General features: G+C 38.6%; 1 protein-coding gene across 6 annotated transcripts in view; it reads right to left on the reverse strand.

Moving 5' to 3' along the window:
- Positions 1-313: 313 nt before the first annotated feature.
- Positions 314-21,010, reverse strand: part of Cdc50 (cell cycle control protein 50A) — a 150,575-nt gene continuing 129,878 nt past the window's right edge. For 2 of the 6 annotated variants that reach the window (XM_076178088.1, XM_076178087.1), the window contains one exon: positions 5,707-6,650. In XM_076178088.1, the coding sequence (XP_076034203.1) occupies positions 6,602-6,650 (49 nt within the window). In that variant the 3' untranslated portion in view covers positions 5,707-6,601. Of the gene's footprint in view, positions 4,890-5,080; positions 6,651-21,010 lie in introns of those variants that run through there. The other 4 variants (XR_012965963.1, XR_012965962.1, XM_076178085.1 and 1 more) reach the window with 4 other exon arrangements.

Here is a 21,010-nt window from a genome sequence, read left to right on the forward strand (position 1 = left end):
TGAAAAAGTTAATGCATATTCAGAGAAGTGGTGCAGGACAGTATTAAGAGTGGGGGGGCAGCATAACAGTTGCAGTATAATAAAGTAGCATCATTTCTCCATGAACAGAGGTTTCCTCTATCACAGACAAAATGAAAAAACTTGATGCTGAAAGATACAAAGATGGGTCACCATGAGCATAGCTCTCTTCCCGTATAATACAACTAGATAAATACCTCCCTTATAAGGGGAAAGCCTTTTGGTACAGTATATACACAGACGTTTTTTTCACTCATGTGAACAGATGCTCTGTTTGAGGACATGTCAATAAAAGTTTCATTAAGATATATATATTTATTCATTCTTTAATCTCACCAACACCAATGATATACAGACTCAGTCTTAACAATATAACCATATAATTCTTATATTCATACCATCAGTGTGACTAGAAGGACCATCTGTATCACTGGCTGGTACCCTTCTTGGTATCTTTCCTCTACCTTTCATCTATAGTTTCACTCCACCCTCTGCATACATTAAAGACAATTACAATCTGACATGCAGAAACTTGGGAATATATCACTGTCACAGTGTTAAAGATAGAAATTACCACTCTTAAAATGCTGGATATCATTCTTAAGTACTTTTTCTGTTGCGTAATCTTTTTTGATGAACAAGTAGTTTCAAACCATATACTACTAGCATTTTATTCCAACAATTTAAAAGAATATGGCATTAATACATGCATACATACACATACCAATGGTTTTTCCCCCTAACAAGGGAAGTAGCCAGAGTCAAAGGCATAAATCCACTCCCACCCATTTCATTCCCACATACTCTACTCCCATTCACTACCCCTCTCCCCTTCTTTTCTTTGCTCCTCCTGGATGACGGGTCACCCCTGCATCTTGCCTGCTGCCCTCGGTCAGCAAGACACAGCACATCTACAGCAAGGCCACTTCATTTAATAGGTGACCCCATTTCTCCATCCCCTCATACAGAAAAAGAGAAGACTGGGAGAAATCCCTTCGGGCTGCATCAAAATATCATTCACACACACTCCCTAACCCACCCACTCCCTTCCATGCACTTCCACTCTCCACTCACCCCTTTCTTCTGTCTTCTCCCTTCCTTCCTCAACAGACATCCCCCTTTCCCAATGCCCCTTTTTACATACTGTATGTAGTTTACATACAGTATATAAAACACTCATCAGTTATACCTTATCACTGTATACACACAAACAACATAAGACATAATAATTATAACAATTGCTACCTTCAATTTTACATACATACATATACCAAAGGCTTTTTCGCCCTTACAAGGGAAGTAGCCAAAAAACAAAGGCATACAAACCACTCCCCCCCATTTCATCCCTAGCATACTAACTGGAAACACCATGGTGGCTGACAATAATCCTCAGACCCTCCCACATCTCAAAAGAAATGTTGGACTGCTGTCCCTCTTGTATTAACATGGAATTGTTTCTATGCCACTAGCTTCTAGTTGTATAAGGAGGAGAAAGAGAACAGTTGCCAGTTGTCAGCTTCCCTTTTATGAAACAGGGGAAAAAATACAAAGTTAATAAGAGAGAAATCTTAGGCTTGATCTAGAGACCATCAGCCCTTTGGGGTAATTCTTCTAAATGAAGATGAAGATGTTGACAGATTGGAAGGTGAGATGGTTCTATAAAATGGATGTCGGAAAGAATCATCTCCCTGCCACCCATCTTCAAAACCCATCAATATCGTCACTTTCTTCAGGGGAGGTAGCCACAAGAACCCTAAGATATCTATCAGCTTTGACTTGTAGTTTCTCCACCTTTTCACATATGGAGAGATAACTGTCAGCTATTCCCCTCTTTCTACTGGTACAAACTAGTAACACAGGTCCCACATTAACACACAGACATTAGTATATAAGGGACAGCTCCAGGACTGCTGACAGCTACTAAGAGCAGCAGGCTTCTATTCTGACTCCAAGGCAACAATTACTAATATCAATAAAGAAAACTATCTCTAGGAGGGAAGAGATCTTAAAATTCTCTTTCAAATGCTTAATTTTTCTTTTTGTATGGAAAATTCAATTTAATTTTCTTTTTGTATAGAAAATTCTATTCATTCATAATCATAAGTTATTTTCTTGTAAATGTTTGATTCAATTTTCCTTATTATACAGAAAATTCTACAGCAATCATCATACAATCATTATCATCTTCATCATCATCTTCATTACCATCATCCATTCATCACCATCATCATCCATTCATTACCATCATCATTCATTCATGACCATTATCATCCACTCATCACCATCATCAATTTATTTGTTTATTTTTTGGAAACATAACATAGCCAGGAAAAAATATATATAGAATTGTGCAATGCATGCCTTTTATTAGTTAAATGTTAGTTTCTTTGTACATATTATGGTAACGGGAATAATGAAATGGTTTTTACTGTATTATGAAAAAAATTAGTTATGCCTCTGAATTTCTTGTGTACATATTCCAATATATCAGAAATTCAGGGGTATAACTAGCCCTTCTATAATACAAACTGCATGAATATTACTTTCATAAATACATATGCCAAAGGCTTTTTCCCCTTTACACAGGGGGTAGCCAAAAAGAAAAAGGCATAGAAACCACTCCCACCCATTCCATCCCCAACATACTCTCCCCTCCACTGTCTTCCCTCCCTCTTATCTTGGAACCTCCTGGATGACGGGTCATCCCTGCATCTCGCCCACTCTGGGTCAGAAACAGTGTCACAAGACACAGCACATCCACAGCAAGTTACTTTCATAATGTGCAAAAATCTGACACCTAACTAATAAAGGCATTCATTGCACAATTCTACATAAAGCAATCAACCTGGCTGCCTAAAAAATTTCCATACAAATGAGAAAAACATATTAAACATTTCTAAGAAAGCTATAAATTAACTTATCCTCCTAGAAGTACTATACATCACTGAAAAGAATTACTGACCATCCTCACACTACATCTGTATTTTTTGGGTGTACACATTAGTATCTCCAGCTCTATATATTACCATTCACTATCTGTTACTAATAAATTGTGCACCTACAGAAAGTGGATTTCAATTATTGTAAGCAAAGTTTATCTTGTTGATAGCACATACAACTATTGAAGTCTATTTCTTTCCTTTAGCTCATTTGATATCAAAACTAATATCAACAAACAATCTGAAACTGTGGAAATGCAGTGTCAATTTTGCCAACACAAGAGACTGACCACAGTTTCAAATGAAATGTCAACAAATCTTGGCTGTCAGAATTACAGGGCAAAAGTCAGAATGACTTTAGCAGTTGACTGTACATACAAGATAAACAACAAAACCATGTGGGAATAACCAACCCACTCTTAAATCTTTAAAATATTCACACAACCATCTATGTTAATGGCTGCATAGCCTCTGACTTGGACAGTGGGCAGGGGATAGGAATGGACCTTCATCCATAAGTAGCTAAGATAAATATGAAAACAAATGGATGGTGAAAGGTGTGAGATGGATGAAGGATGGGTACATGACTTGGCTGGCCACCCCTATAAGGTGTATGTATTTATATATGTATTTACCTGGTTGTATTATATGGGAAGGGAGCTATGTTCGTGGTGACCCGTCTTTGTATCTCTCAGCATTAAGTTTTTTCTTAAAATCTTGAATAGTGTTTGCACACACTGTTTCTTTGTCCAATTTGTTCTGAGTATCTATTACTCTGTGTGGGAAGCTATTTTTTTTTTCAGATCTCTTCTGTAATTATCTTCTATTTTTTTCGTGTCCTCTTGTTTTTCCATTGTCCCATTTCAATAAGTCATTCTTATCTAAGATTTCCAAGTATGCATGTATGGGATGTGTGTGGGGTAGGTATATAATTTAATTTGGCCACCCTGCTATGAAAGAAAAAAGATCTTTTGTTACATGTATGTATAAAACACCTTCAGTAGAACCTGGTAGATTCTATTCAGCTAGATTATAAACCCTACATTTGGAAAAGTCTCAATGATTTAGACCCTTTCAGTCTGACACCCCATAGGTTTGTTAGCTAAAACAAAATCTTATAAACAATATAACTATATCTACCTATATACCTAGGACTTTTTCCCCCTTACTAGGGAAGTAGCCAAAGCCAAAAGGCATATACCCACACCCACCCATTTAATTCCCACCCATTTCACTCCCATTCATCACCCCTTCCTCTTTCATATTAACTCCTCATGGGTGACAGGTCACCTTTGTGTGCTACCCACTGCATTGGATCAGAAGCAATGTAGCAAGACACATCAAGAGAGAGAGAAAAAAAAATATATATATATATATTTATATTTATATATATATATATATATATATATATATATATATATATATATATATATATATATATATATATATCATCAACCCCTCAATACCAGTGAATGCTTATCATCTATTCTGGCTAACACCATTCTTATTCAGCTGTGGGGGCTTTACATGAATGTCCTAATTTGTATACTTCAGTAATAATTCTATATAATTTACAAATTATGATAAAATCTTGTTAATATAGAATTTATTCCATTCAGTCCTGAGGCTTCTCCTTTTAACTAAATAAAATTGTCTGCCATTTGTCCAAAATATCTATCAAGTAGTTACAGGATACTAATTGGTACATACAGTACATACTACTAAAGGCCCTTTCCCTATTGGCTCCTCATGGATGACAGGTCATCCCTGCATCTTGCCCATTACCCTGGGTCAGAGGCAATGCAGCAACACACAGCACATCTACTGCAAGGCATGTAGTTACAGGATACTATTTGGTAAAGACTTGAAGCTGACCAGATCTTTCAGCTTCCTCCTCTAACATAAGTCTATGGAAACTTACAATTAACCATTCTGGAAAAAAAAATATATATATATATATATATATATATATATATATATATATATATATATATATATATATATATATATATATATATATATATATATATATATATATATATATATATATATATATATATATATATATATCTATATATGTTGAGACATTCTGACAGGTTGACATAAGCGGAGTAGGAAACACAGGAGTCTAGTCTTGAGTTTATTCCTGACTAGTTTCGCAGGTACGCTTTTTCAAAAGCATACCTGCGAAACTAGTCAGGAATAAACTCAAGACTAAGACTCCTGTGTTTCCTACTCTGCTTATGTCATATATATATATTACATAATATGACATTCTCTAGAAAAGAAAAGAAAAAAAGAATGCAAGAAAGAAAAAAAAAATCTCTCACATAATCATTAACTGTGCAGGATTTTGAATCTCTGATGATATTTAATACAAAACCACCAGATTCTTCAGAGCTATCTTAACAGATTAAGCCTTCTGACATAGTACCCCACTGTACATATTTTGTTTTCACCAATGAAAGACAATTTCATTCAACTGAAAGGCTACTCTAGGAAAAGAAAGTTTGAAATTAATCAAAACCACTTACTGAGGTTCATCCCATAGTTTTAAACTGTCCAATCTTAAACAGAACATGAAGGCATAAAAGCTCGCTAATTCTCGGTGGCAGCTTCTGGTGGTATGAAAAGGATGGACTGTATACATATATGACAGTGGCCACAGGCAAAATATTTCCGGGAGTTAGAGCCCTTGCACTGCTGAAGAAAAACAATATGGGGAATTCTACATATTAACACTCATATACTTGTTTACATTCCCTAATTTAATTCATACCAACATGAGGTACCACTGGTGGTTTCTCTGAACAAAAGACATTATCCATAATCACAGTGGAATGCAGATAAAAGTAATTTACAACCCAGAAAAAAATCCTTGATCATAGAATATGAAATATGTACTTATAGTCAAAATTCCTTTTTGATAAAAATTATTGCATAGCATCCTTCATTGCAACTCAACTAATATCCCCAAAAACAAAGTGCCATCACTTCAAAAGGTTTTCTATATGAATCTGAGGAACTAATGTTACTCCTGATAAATCTCAATTCTGACAGAAAACAGTGCTGTCATGATCAATCTGGGTACAGTAATTCAAAGATAATTACACTAAACAATGATTCCTACTTTTGTAGTGATCTCATCTATTTCTATACAATCACATTCAACATCATTTGCTTTGTATTCAAATCCAAAATAAGAATAATCTTTGGAAAAGTAAAGGAAAATCTGATTTGATATACAACAGTGACTGCTACATTACAATAAAAATATTCCAAACATAATCACAGAAACACTGGTTGAAAACCTTTGAAATTAAGCAAAGGTTCTTATATATCATAAACCTGTATACTATTTATATCTCAAGTAAGACTACCTGTAATTTCTCAAGAGAGTTTACAGTACTTATAAAATTCTTTTAAATCAATCAATCTGTTGCCTTGGTCTCTCTTGTAGAAGACCTGCAGCCTTCACATAACCAGGAACAGCCTCCTTTTAAACAATGTCTCAAGTGTAAGGCAAACTATTCACAGTAGTGGAAATATCAAAGTATAGATTAATGTTGTAATTGAAGGAAAGTGGTCAGCACCAATACTGACTAAAATGCTTACAAATTATGTCAAAGTTATCTCTTACTCCCTCATTCACTGTATGGAGTGTTTTGATTGATGTTGAAGTGGTCACTAGCTCTGTAAAATGAAAACAATGATTTAATAATCAAGGTACAGCATCATGAGCAGTAAAACTCACAATCTTGCAACATTACTTTCACATATAAATTGGTTGCCAGAGTTACTCTTTAGTTATGGATGCTAAGAAGTTGCCTAGCAGTAAATAATGAGTAAATACATGTGTGTAAGTGTGCAAACTATGTGAACAAGTCTACCAGGGTTCATATATTCAGCTAATAGCCTATATATATTATATATATACACTCAACCCTCGATTTGCCGGACTAAAAGTGGGGAAGGCTTGACCGGGAATAGCAAATGTCCGGCAATGAAAAATGTCCGGGGGCCTACCCCCTTGCCGGACTTTACCCTATATATGTCCGGGAAACACAACCCACCCCCGGACTTCACCTCGCATAGCTGTCCTATACTGTCCTGTAATATAATATATTACCTTCTACAACATGCACATATACAACATACATATACTATATACAGGTACTGTACTGTTTTTTTATTAGCATTTACCGTATGTCCGCCCGCGCTGCCATCTAGTGCGCGATTTGCGAACTTTGTCCGGCGCGGTAGTTTGAAATCGACTCGTCCCGGACTTTTTTACTTTTTTTGACCCCCCGGACTCTTGTCCGGCAAATCCGAAATCCGGCAAATCGAGGGTTGAGTGTATAAATATATATATACTGTATATATATATATATATATATATATATATATATATAATGTATATATATATATATATATATATATATATATATATATATATATATATATATATATATATATATATTATCCCCATCCGGGGTATTGGCTGCATGTTGTTATGGCAAAGTAGCATGAAGTTGATACTTTAGGGTCTATATGGGGTGCCTCTACGAACCAGAGCCACACATTTTTTGTCTCACAGAGAAATGATAAAACTTTTATTATACTGCTACTGTCCCTCTGTTATACTGTCCCCTAACCCCTTGTTGCTGTCCTATACCATTTCTCTGAATTTCATTTCCTTGTTTTGCCTACCCTGTGGTGGGGGATAAGAATGCTGCCACCAAGTATTCCCACTTGGATCGTAAGAGGCAAGAAAAACGGGACAGGGATTGGGACCAGGCATCCTTCTCCCTCTAGCCCCACAGGGGACATTCCCAAAAAAAGTAAAGGCATAAGAGGGTCTAGGAGTTTTCCAACCAGCACCCTAAGGTTTGGGTCTTTTAACCACTTCCATATGGTGCCGCCTACATAGGTGGCATGAGGAGCAAGTGGGTACTCGATGATGCCGACATCGGCATCTTGATTATATTTATTGTAGTCATACCTACATAATTTCCATTCTCTCTAAACTGGCTTCATCAATTTTCTATGGTTATCAAAATACATGGGTGAAAGAGAACGAACGATTGAGCACTGACTTTATTTTCTATAATGCGATTATTATGACGCAACATCGCACATCGGGCAGCTAATGCTGCCAGACGTGCGATGTGCCCCGGAGTGAAGAGGTTAATATGCATGGATGTGGTACAGATGAGAGTAAAAGGGAAGAGGTAGGTGTAGTATGTTTGTGAGAAGAAAGATGGATGTGTTGGCTTTGAGTGAAACTAAGTTGAGAGGGAAGGGCAAGTGTGAGTTTGGGAGTGTAGTTGGGAGGTTCTCAGGAGTGAAGAGAGGGCCAGGGAGAGAAGTGATGGCTATACTAGTAAATGAAGAGATAGGTAAATGTGTAGTGGAGTGGAAGGAGGTTTCTTTAAGGTTAATATGGATGAAGATGAAACTGGGAAAGGAGATGTGGGTTTTTGTGAATGCATATGGGTCTGGTAGTGAGAAGAGTGTAGAGGAAAGGGAGGCTTTTTGGATAGATTTAAATGAATGCATAATGGGATTAGGGAGGAATGTCAATGTAGTAGTATTGGGAGACCTTAATGCTTGGGTAGGAAATGAACCAATTGATGGAGTGGTTGGGAAATGTGGAGTTCCAGGAAAGAATTGTAGTGGAGAGTTGATGGTAAAAATGTGTCTAGAGAGTTGATGATAGGAAATACAGTGTTTTGGAAGAAAGTCAAGCATAAGTACACATGGGAGAGGGTGGTGGATGGAAGGTTGGTAGATAGAGCATTAATGGGCTATGTATTGGTAGATAGGAGTATAATATTAAGAGTTAAGGATGTACATGTTCTAAGGGGAGAGAGTGGGGGAATATCAGATCATTTTTTGGTGGAAGGTAAGTTGAGAGTGGAGGATAGATGGAAGAAGAGGAAAAGGACAAAAGATAGGGAGGTGCTTAGAGTGAACTGCTTAAATGAGAAGGAAAAGGAGGAGTACAAGAAGCTGAGAGAGGAGTGGGAGTGAAAGATAGAGTAGAACTAGGAGTGGAGGAGGAATGGGGATGGTTGAAGGAGGGAGTCAGAAAGTGTTCAACGATGGTGTGTGGAACAAGAAGGACAGGAGGAAATAGAAGGAAGGGTAGTGAGTGGTGGGATGAGGAAACAAAGAAGGTTGTAGAAGAGAAGAAGCGAGCTTTCACAGACTGGTTACAAAATAGGTCAAGGGAGTCATATGAGAGGTACAAAGAAAAGAGAAGAGAAATAAAGCACAAGGTAAAGGAGGCAGAGAAAAGTAGATGTGAAATGGGGTAAGAGCACGACAGAAAATTTTGAAAGTAATAAAAAGATGTTTGGGAAAGAAATTAAGAGAGGAAGAGGAGGCGAATCAAGTAGATAAGAAAAGGTAAAAAGTGCAGATGGTGAGATGATAATGGAAGAGAAGGCAGTAAGGGGAAGATGGGCAGAGTATTTTAGGGAGTTGCTAAATGTGAAGGAGGATAGGGAGGGAAAGATGGTTGCAGTGTGAAGTGCTAAGAAAATGACCATGATGAGTGAGGAAAATGGAGGAGAAATAAGGAAGGTTGAAGTGAAGGCAGTTGTTAACATGAGAGCAGGTAAGGCACCTGGTCTGGATGGATGCCATGCAGAATGTCTAAAAAAAGGAGGTACAGTGATGGAGGACTGGCTGGTGAGGTTATTTAATGTTTGTTGGAGAGAGGGTAGATTGCCGGAGGACTGGAGGAGTGCCTGTATAGTTCTGCATTACAAGGGAAAAGGGGACAAGTGTGAATGTAGTAGTTTCAGAGGGATTAGCTTGTTAAGTGTAGTTGGGAAGGCTTATGGGAAGATCTTGATTGAGAGAATTAGGAGAGGAACAGAGGGAGTAATTGGTGAGGAACAGTATGGATTTAGGACAGGTAGAGGTTGCGAAGATCAGATTTTTGTTGTAAGACAGATATATGAGAAAGCTATAGGAAAAGGTAAGGATTTTTGGGGGCTTTTATGGATCTGGAAAAGGCTTATGACAGGGTAGACAGGAAGGTTTTGCAGGTATACGGGTTAGGAGGAAAGCTTTTAGGAGCTGTCAGGAGATTTTATGAGAGTAGTAGAGCATGTATCAGGATTAGAAATGGAGAGGGTGAGTGGTTCGAGGTAATGGTGGGACTTTGTGAGGGATGTGTTATGTCGCCCTGGCTGTTCAACTTATACATGGAAGGGGTGGTGTGAGAGGTAAATTCAAGGGTGGTGGGTCAGGGATTGGAGATGGTTAAAGAAAATGAAGAAAAATGGGAGGTGAGCCAGCTGTTGTTTGCAGACAACACTGCACTTATAGCAGGATCAGAGGAGGGATTGAGGAAGTTGGTGACAGAGTTTGGGAGAGTGTGTGAAAGAAAGTTGAAGATAAATGTGGGTAAAAGTAAGGTGATGAGATGTACAAGGGGTGAAAGTGGCAGCAGACTGGAAGTGAGCATTAAGGGAGGGTGACTGGAGGAAGTGGATAGTTTTAGATACTTGGATCCAAATGTGGCAGGAATGGGAGGGGTGGAGGTAGAATGTAGATTGAGAGAAGCGAATAAATGCCTTGGTGGATTAAAAAGTGTAATGAGAAATACACATTTGGGAATGGATGCTAAGAGATTGTATGAAGGAGTGATTGTGCCAACAGCACAGTATGGGGCAGAAACATGGAACAGAAGAGAGGAAGAGAGAAGGAGTTTGAATGTGTTTGAGATGAGGTGTCTGAGAAGTATGATGGGGGTTACTACGCTGGATAGAGTGAGAAATGAGGAGGTGAGGAGGAGAATGGGGGTGGTAAGGGAGTTGGGAGATGGGGTGGATAAAAGAGTATTGGGATGGTTTGGACACATGGAAAGAATGAGTGAAAAAAGACTAGTAAAAGAGGTATGGAAGGCAGGTGTGGAGGAAGTGAACATGAGGGGGCAACCTAGGATGAGATGGATGGATGGGGTGAAAGGGACTTTGGGGAAGAAGGCATGTCTGTTGAGGAAGGACAGGAGAGGACAGAAGACAGGGGTGAATGGAAATTGGTTGTATATGGATGATTTTGTGATTCGTGAGGTGGAATGGGTGGAGGGATGGGGGGTGAGGTAGTATATGTAACAAAAATTTGATGCAGCCCGAAGGGATTTCTCCCCTTCTTCTCCTTTCCTGCATGAGGGGACAGAGAGGGGAGGTCGTCAATTTAATGAAGTGGCCTTGCTGTGGATGTGCTGTGTCTTGCGACACTGCTTCTGACCCAGGGCAGTGGACAAGATGCAGGGATCACCTGTCATCCAGGAGGTGCCAAGATAAGAGGGAGGGTAGAGGGTGGAGGGAAGTGGAGTGTATTGGGGATGGAATGGGTGGGAATGGTTTTTATGACTTTGTTTTTTGGCTACCTCCCTTGTAAGGGGGAAAAGGCCTTTGGTATAAGTATGTATGTATTATATATTATATATATATACCAAGAGGCTTTCTCACCCACATCCATTTGTTGATCCTTTCATTTTTAATCTTTGTGGATGAAGGGTCATCCCTGTCTCCTGCCCACTGTATGGATCAGAGAATATCTATCTATATACAACTTATATTTCAATGAGTCTCTTCCCTTTTATAAGGGAGGTAGCCAGCCATGGCATGCACCCACCCTCATGTATCCCATTCTCATCCATCACCCATTTCCTTTTAATCTTGACTCCTTGTGGATGAAGGGTCATCCCTGTCCCCTGCCCACTCTGATCAGGTCAGAAGTAATGCAGCAGGACACTGTACATCCAAAGCAGGGCCAGCAGCTTAATTTACACAGCAACCCTCCCTCCTTGTCCCCTCATGGAAAAATAAAGATGAAGAGAAATCCCTTCAGTCTGCATCAATTTATGTTCCATTCACAACCATTCTACTCACATTTACCTCTTATATTTTCCCTTCCCTGTTCAGCAAACTTAAAGCACCCTTCACCTTATCCATTTCATTTTCAGCCTTCCTCTGAAGTTCATTCCATCCACCTCTGTCATTTACACTCTCTTTGCCGGTCTTTCCTTATTCATTCTTTCCATATGCCCAAACCATCCCAGTATTCTTTCAGCTACTCTATCTGCTAGTTCCCTTTCCACCTCTGCTCCCTTCCTAATCTCCTCTTGTCTCACTGTATCCATCCTTGTACCACCCACTTTACTTCTCAAACACTTCATCTCAAATATATTCTAATTTTCTTTTCTGACTCCCTTAAATTTCACATCTCTGCCCCATAGTGTCAAAGGGACAATGACTCCTTCATACTGTATTCTCTTTGCATCCATCCCCAGATACCCATTTCTCATGACACTTTTCAATCCCCCCACAAAATTTACTTCCTTCCCTCACTCTACAGTTTACTTCCAGTCCCCTTCCTCCATTCTCTGTTACATGCAACCTTAAATATTTAAAACTATCCACTTCCTTTAACCTCTCTCCTTTGAAACTTACCTTCAGCTTACTGCCATCATCACCTTTTGTATAGCTCATCACCTTGTATTTACCCACATTTACTATCACCTTCCTCCTATCACATACCTTCACAGACTATGTCACTAACTGCCTCAGACCTTACTCTAACCCAGGAACAAGTGCAGTGTCATCAGCAAATAACAACTGGCTCAACCCCCATTTCCCTCCACTCTCTCTAACCATATCCAATCATCTATTACCCTCACATCTATCTCCTGTACCACTCCATCCATGCACACATTGAACAGCTATAGCAACATAACACAATCCCACAATCCCACTTTCACCTCTAACCACTTACTCTCACCATTTCCAAACCTAAACAAAGCTCTAATAATAATGTAAAAACCTTTGGACTGTCCTTGACAGCTTTTCCCTTATCTCATATATCTGTAACAACACCCACTACGCATTCCTGTCTACCCCGTCATAAGCCTTTTCCAAATCCATAAAGACCCAAAAACCATTCTTACCTTTGGCCAAAAACTTCTTGCAAATCTGCTCTACAACAAAAATTTGAACCATGCACCCCTACCTTTCCTATATCCACACTTTTCCTCACTAAACAATGCCTCAATTAACACCCTTCCATAAGCTTTATCAACTACACTCAACAAACCGATTCCTCTTAAAGTAATATATTTACACTTGTTCCCTTTTCCTTTGTAAAACAGAACTCTTCCAATCCTCTGGTACACTCCCTTCCTTTAAGTACACATTAAACCTCACTAGCCAATCCACTGTAACCATTCATCCCTTTGTCTGACACTCCATGACACCCATCCAACCAAGGTGCTTTACAAGCTTCATCATTTTCAATGTTCTTTAAACCTCACCTTTTGCTATATCCTATCATTTTTCTCTCCCATTACAGCCATTTTCCTAGCTTCTCTCTCTGCCACAACTAATCCCTCCCTATCCTCCTCCACATTAAACTCTCTTAACCTCTTCAATACAAGTCAAATACTTGCATGCACATTATACTGTCTGATGTAAAATGATGCATCACAATACGCACATTATAAAATATAAAGTTACAGCTGTAATACTCATTCTCTTTCACCCTGAATCTTGATAACCACAGAAAATGCAATCAAGCCTATTCACACAATACAGGAGTCACTCAGTTACAACTACATACCAAGGGCTTTTTCCCCCTTACAAGGGAGTTAGCCAAAGTCAAAGGCATAAATCCACTCCCACCTATTTCATACTCCACTCCCATTCACCATCCCTCCCTCCCTCTTTTTTTAGCTCCTCCTGGATGACAGGTCATCCCAGCATCTTGCCCACTTCCCTGGGTCAGAAGCAATGCACCAAGGCACAGCACATCAACAGCAAGGCAACTTCATTTAATCAGCAACCCCCCTCACTGTCCCCTCATGCAGAAAGAGAAGACTGAGAGAAATCCCCTCAGGCTGTATCAGAACATCATTCACACATGCTCCCTTATCCCCCCCTATCCCCAACCCACTCCCATGGATCCCAGCATCATCCATACATAACCATTCTCCACTCAAGCCTATCTTCTGTCTTCTCTCTTCCTTCCTCAACAGACACCCCAATCTTTCCAAAATCCCCCTTTTACCCATCCATCCATCTCATCCTTGGTCACCCCTTCATGTTCACTCCATCCACCTCTGCCTTCACTTCTTTTACTAATCTTTCTTCACTCATTCTTTCCATGTGTCCAAACCAATCCAATATTCTTTCTGCAACTCTATCTCCTAAATACTTTTCCACCCCTGCTTTCCTCCTCACTTCCTCGTTTCTCACTCTATCCAGCCTAGTAACCCCTACCATACTTATCAGGCATTTCATCTCAAAACCATTTAAGGGGGCCATCGTGCTTGAGAACGAACTTTGTCAATTATGATTGGAATTTCGCGAATTTTTAATATGTTATACATACATATACTGTGATGTTCACCACCAATTTTCATATCATTTGGTTGAAAAACAATGAAGTAATTAAAAAAAAAACTGTTTTTTTTTAAATCACAAACATTCTATCTCATTGAAAATACCACAAATGCTCTATAGCAATACCTAATTGATTATTGTACAGTTTTTGGAATTTCCACTTAGTTTAGGAGAAAGATTTTTTTTTTCTTAGTGTCCATTTTTTTTTAAATAGAATACAATATATGGACGACTTCTATCACAAAAAATGAAAAACACCACAATGAAAAAATTGCAAATTTATTCAGCTTTCAAATTATCTAAACCCCATTAAAATCGGCCAAGTAGTTATGGAGAAGATAGTAAAAATGTAGAGAAAAGTGTAGTTTTGAGATATTGAGCTTTGAAGTTCAAAATACATTTCCCTGCATTTTTTATATTTTTCATTAATTTTTTTTTCTCTGCGCCAATCTTCATGCATTCTATGTCATTCACATGTTATTACAAAGTGTAGCTGGTACTTGGTCCCCCCTTTTACGAGGTATTAGCCGCTCAGAAGGTGAGGGTTTCAGGAGGCACCACCTCCCTCATTGTAATAACATAGCTACAACTACAAAATAAATATAATCAGGATGCTAACGCCAGCATCCTTGTACACCTACTTGCACCTCATGATGCCAACATCAGCATCATCATAACATCTGATCTATGCAACCTCTACCTGTCCTAAATCCACACTGTTCCTCACCAATTACTCCTTCTGTTCCTCTCCTAATCCTCTCAACCAAGATCCTCCCATAAGCCTGCCCAACTACCCTTAACAAGCTAATCCCTCTGAAACTACTACACTCACACTTGTCCCCTTTTCCCTTGTAATGCAGAACTATACAGGCACTCCTCCAGTCCTCCGGCACTCTACCCTCTCTTAAACAAACTTTAAATAACCTCACCAGCCAGTCCACCATCACTGTACCTCCTTTTTTCAGACATTCTGCAAGACATCCATCCAGACCAGGTGCCTTACCTGCTGTCATCATCTTTACAACTGCCTTCACTTCATCCTTCCTTATTTCTCCTCCATTTTCCTCACTCATAACGGTCATTTTCTTGGCACTTTCCAGTGCCACTACCTTTCCCTCCCTATCCTCCTTCATATTTAGCAACTCCCTAAAATACTCTGCCCATCTTCCTCTTGCTGCCTTCTCTTCCATTATCATCTCACCATCTGCACTTTTTACCTTTTCTTATCTACTTGATTCGCCTCCTCTTCCTCTCTTAATTTCTTTCCCAAACATCTTTTTATTACTTTCAAAATTTTCTGTCATATTCTTACCCCTTTTCACATCTGCTCTCCTCTTTACCTAGTTGTATTTACCTAGTTGTAATATACAGGAGGGGAGCTATGCTCGTGGTGACCCGTCTTTGTATCTCTCCGCATCAAGTTTTACCTTAAAATCTTGTATTGTGTTTGCACATACTGTTTAGTTGTCTAATTTGTTCCATGTATTAATTGCTCTGTGTGGGAAACTGTTCCTTTTCAAGTTTTTTCTATAACTATATTTTTTTAGTTATTTTTTTCCGTGTCCTCTCGTTTTACTGTTGTCCCACACTAACATGTCATTCCTGTCTAAAACTTCCATTCCTTTCATTATTCTGTAGAAGATTGTCAGCAAATCTCCTCTTTCTCTTCTTTGTTCCAAAGTTGGTAGGTTCAGTTTACAAAGGATTACAAAGGCGGAGCATGCCGACAGGAGACCTTTTGATCCATATCTTGGTCGGATGAAAAAAAAAAAAAAAAAAAAAAAAAAAAAAAAAACATATTAACGATAAAATGATAAATAAAAACTATAATAATGTAAATAACAAATAAAATACATAAATAAATGCATAGGTATAGTTAAAACAATAAACAAACAGGTAAATAGTAAATAATAAATTGACATATAACTAATAATAAATGAAAATCAGACAGACAAATGATAAAATAAAAACAAATAATATAAGATAAATTATAATCATTACAGCATCTTACTTAGGTATTTATCTAAATGATTCTTAAAGCTTCGAACTGAACTACATTGCACTACCTGTGCAGGAAGTTTATTCCATTCATTAACTACACGGTTGGCAAAGTTGTTTCTACCTACTTCCAAATTGAATCTATTTCCGGACAGTTTGAGACCATTGTTTCTTGTCTGATTATCATTCAATGTGAAAATTTTGTCACTTTTGATGTTGTCAATTCCCTTTAAAATCTTAAAGACCTGTATCAAGTCACCTCTGAGTCTACGCTTTTTTAGGGAAAACAGATTCATGTGCTTTAGTCGATTTTCGTATGATTTATTTTTGATATTTGGAATCAGTTTTGTGGCTCGCCGTTGTACTTTTTTCCAGTCTGTCAATGTCTTTAATGAGATTCGGTGACCATACGGAAACAGCATATTCCAAATGTGGACGAACTAACGATTTATATAGCTTGTTAATGAGTGGTGGACTTTTGAAATCAAAATATCGCGCAATCAGTCCCAGAATCTTATTTGCTTTCTCAGAGGCTGAAATACATTGCTTGGATGATTTGAGGTCGTTACTGATAATTACGCCGAGATCTTTTTCACTATTCACTTTTGTTAACGAATTTCCAAATAACTTGTAATCGTACTTACTGTTATTTTTACCTATGTGCATTACCTTGCATTTACTTGTGTTAAATTTCATTAGCCACTTTTCAGACCATTGCTGTAATTGATCTAAATCTTCTTGAATATCTAATTGGTTTGAGTGATCATTTGCCACTCCGCACAGTTTTGTATCATCAGCAAATTTGGAAACAGTAGATTTTAGTCCATGGTCTATATAATTTATATATACTATGAATAGAAGTGGCCCAAGAACGGAACCCTGAGGAACTCCACTTGCAACACTTTTCCATCCAGAAGTTTTTCCATTTAAAACAACTCTGTTTTCGACCCTTCAACCAATTACTAGTCCAACCTAATAGGCTACCACTTATTCCATGCAAAGCTAGTTTAGTAAGTAGTCTTTCGTGTGGGACAGTATCAAAAGCTTTTGCAAAGTCTAGATATATTAAATCTATATTGTTTCTTTTGTCATAATTCGAGATAACTGTGTTGTAGAATTCGAGTAAGTTAGTCACGCAAGAACGTTTCCGTCTGAAACCATGCTGGCTATCATTTATCAAACGGTTACTTTCTAAATGATGTTCGATAGCATCTCTGATGATAGTTTCCATTATTTTTCCTACGATTGAAGTCAAACTTATAGGCCTATAGTTATTTGGTTTCTTTTTGTCACCTTTTTTGAATATGGAAGTAACGTTAGCTAGCTTCCATTCTCTTGGGACATCTCCGGATATGATGGATTTCTTGAAAATAATTTCTAATGGAACAACAATCTCATTTTTCATTTCCTTTAAGATTCTTGGATGCCAACCGTCAGGCCCTGGTGTTTTATTAACTTTGAGTTTGTGTATACACCTTTTAATTTTTTCTTTTGTTATATTTACCGTAGTGAGTAAGTTTACCCCAGACTTTTCACAGATTTCAGTTTGAAATTCACTTTGAGGTGTTTCGTTTACGAATACAAAGCTAAAATAATTGTTTAAGATATTACACATTCCTTCATTTGAATATTCAAGTTGACCGTCAGCAGATAATAGTGGACCAATGTGATTCCTAACAACCTTTTTATCTCTAATGTAACTATAGAATTCTTTGGGATTCTCTTTGGATTTATCAGCGATGTTCATTTCGTATTGTCGTTTTCTTTTTCTAATTGTCTTTTTTAAATCTCTCTTTATTGATACATAAGTTTCATAGTCATTAGATGCACCCGAGCACTTATATTTCTTATAAGCCTGTCTCTTTTTAGCAATACTTTTTTCAGTTTATTTGTCGAGCCACTTTGGGCGAGTCTGATTTGGGGGACGTCTGTCCTTAAAAGGATAGTCTTTGCTCATATGTTAGTTCGGTGAGAGTCTGTGCTAGTTTGGTTGTCGCTCTTTGTAATCTTTCTAGTTTCTTAATATTCTTTTTGATACTGGGTGTCCAAAGTGATGCTGTGTACTTAAGTTTTGGTCTTATCAGTGTACTTAGTATTTTCTTTATCATTTCTTCATCCATATAAGTAAATGCCACTTTGATTGACCTCAATAAATTGTAGGTTTCTCCGAATATTTTATTTATATGCTTATCAGGTTTCATGTCCTTTCCAATCATCACTCCAAGATCTTTTTCAGAGTTTGCTTTTTTATTTTTTCTTCTCCAATTCTGTAATCTTTTGATATTCTGTTTTTACTCTTTCCAAATTCCATTATACTGCATTTCTTTATATTAAATTTCACTTCCCACTTTTGAGTCCAATTCCATATCATGTCCAGATCTTGTTGCAATGAGTTGCAGTCCTCTTCCGTTTTTACCTTCTTAAGTAATTTTGCATCATCTGCAAAAAAATTCATATAGCACTCCATGCCTTCATTCATGTCATTAATGTATACGGCGACCATGATCAGGGCCAGTACCGATCCTTGCGGGACACTGCTTTTTACTTCTTCCCAGCTGGAGAATTTTTCTCTAATTACAATTCTCATTTTCCTCCCTATCAGGAAGTCTTTCATCCATTCCAATAATTTTCCTCTGATGCCACCCTTTGATTCTATCTTATTAATTTCCTATAAGGTACCTTATCGAATGCCTTTTGCAGGTCCAGAAAAGCACAATCCATTCTTTGCCTCCTTTACCTTGTATTTACTTCTCTTCTCTTTTCTTTGTACCTCTCATATGACTCCCTTGACCTATTTTGTAACCAATCTGTGAAAGCTTGCTTCTTCTCTTCTACAACCTTCTTTGTTTCCTCATCCCACCATTCACTACCCTTCCTTCTATTTCCTCCCATACTTTTTGTTCCACACACCATCTTTGCACACCTTGTGACTCCCTCCTTGAACCATCCCCATTCCTCCTCCACTCCTAGTTCTACTCTATCCTTCACTCCCTCCCACTCCTCTCTCAGCTTCTTCTTGTACCCCTTCTCCTTTTCCTTCTCATTTAAGCAGTTCACTCTAAGCACCTCCTTACCTTTCATCCTTTTCCTCTTCTTCCATCTATCCTTCACTCTCAGCTTACCTTCCACCAAAAAATTATCTGATATTCCTCCACTCTCTCCCCATAGAACATGTACATCCTTAACTCTTCCTATTATACTATCTACCAATACATAGCCCATTAATGCTCTATCTACCAACCTTCCATCCACCACCCTCTCCCATGTGTAATTATGCTTGACTTTCTTCCAAAACACTGTATTTCCTATCATCATCTCTCTAGACACATCTCCACCATCAACTCTCCACTACGGTTCTTTCCTGGAACTCCACATTTCCCAACCACTCCATCTATTGGTTCATTTCCTACCCTAGCATTAAGGTCTCCCAATACTACTACATTGATGTTCCTCCCTAATCCCTTTATGCACTCATTTAAATCTATCCAAAAAGCCTCCCTTTCCTCTACACTCTTCTCATTACCAGACCCATATACACTAACAAAAACCCACATCTCATTTCCCAGTTTCACTTTCATCCATATTAACCTTGAAGAAACCTCCTTCCACTCCACTACACATTTACTTATCTCTTCACTTACTAGTATAGCCACCCCTTCTCTCCCTCGCCCTCTCTTCACTCCTGAGAACCTTCCAACTACACTCCAAAACTCACACTCGCCCTTCCCTCTCAACTTAGTTTCACTCAATGCCAACACATCCATTACAAGGGAGGTAGCCAAAAAGAAAAAGGCATAAAATCATTCCCACCCATTCCATCCCTGAATACACTCCACACCCCTCCACCCTCCCTCTTATCTTAGCACCTCCTGGATGATGGGTCATCCCTGCACCTTGTCCACTGCCCTGGGTCAGAAGCAGTGTCGCAAGACACAGCACATCCACAGCAAGGCCCCTTCATTAAATCGGTGACCCCCCTCTCCGTTCCCCCATGCATAAAGGGAGAAGATGGGGAGAGATCCCTTTGGGCTGTGTCAAATTTTGCTCACACATACTACCTCACCCCCCATCCCCCCACCCATTCCACCTCATACATCACAACATCATCCATATACAACCATTCTCCATTCACCTCTGTCTTCTGTCCTCTCCCGTCCTTCCTCAACAGACATTCCCCTCTTCCCCAAAGCCCCCTTCACCCCATCCATCCACCTCATCCTATGCCGCCCCCTCATGTTCACTCCCTCCACATCTGCCTTCCACACCCCTTTTACTCGTCTTTCTTCACTCATTCTTTCCATGTGTCCAAACCATCCCAATACTCTTTCATCAACCCTATCTCCCAACTCCCTTTCCACCCCTGTTCTCCTCCTCACCTCCTCATTTCTCACTCTATCTAGCCTAGTAACCCCCATCATACTTCTCAGACATTTCATCTCAAACACATTCAAACTTCTCTCTTCCTCTCTTATGTTCCATGTTTCTGCCCCATACAGTGCTGTTGGCACAATCACTCCTTCATACAGTCTCCTCTTAGCATCCATTCCCAAATGTTATATCCTCATTACACTTTTTAATCCACCAAGGCATTTATTCGCTTCTCTCAATCTACATTTTACCTCCACCTTCACTCCACCT

This window comes from Oratosquilla oratoria, chromosome 41 (assembly GCF_046742065.1).
Source record: "Oratosquilla oratoria isolate Oo_2021 chromosome 41, ASM4674206v1, whole genome shotgun sequence".
In the NCBI taxonomy this organism is placed as follows: Eukaryota; Metazoa; Arthropoda; class Malacostraca; order Stomatopoda; family Squillidae; genus Oratosquilla; species Oratosquilla oratoria.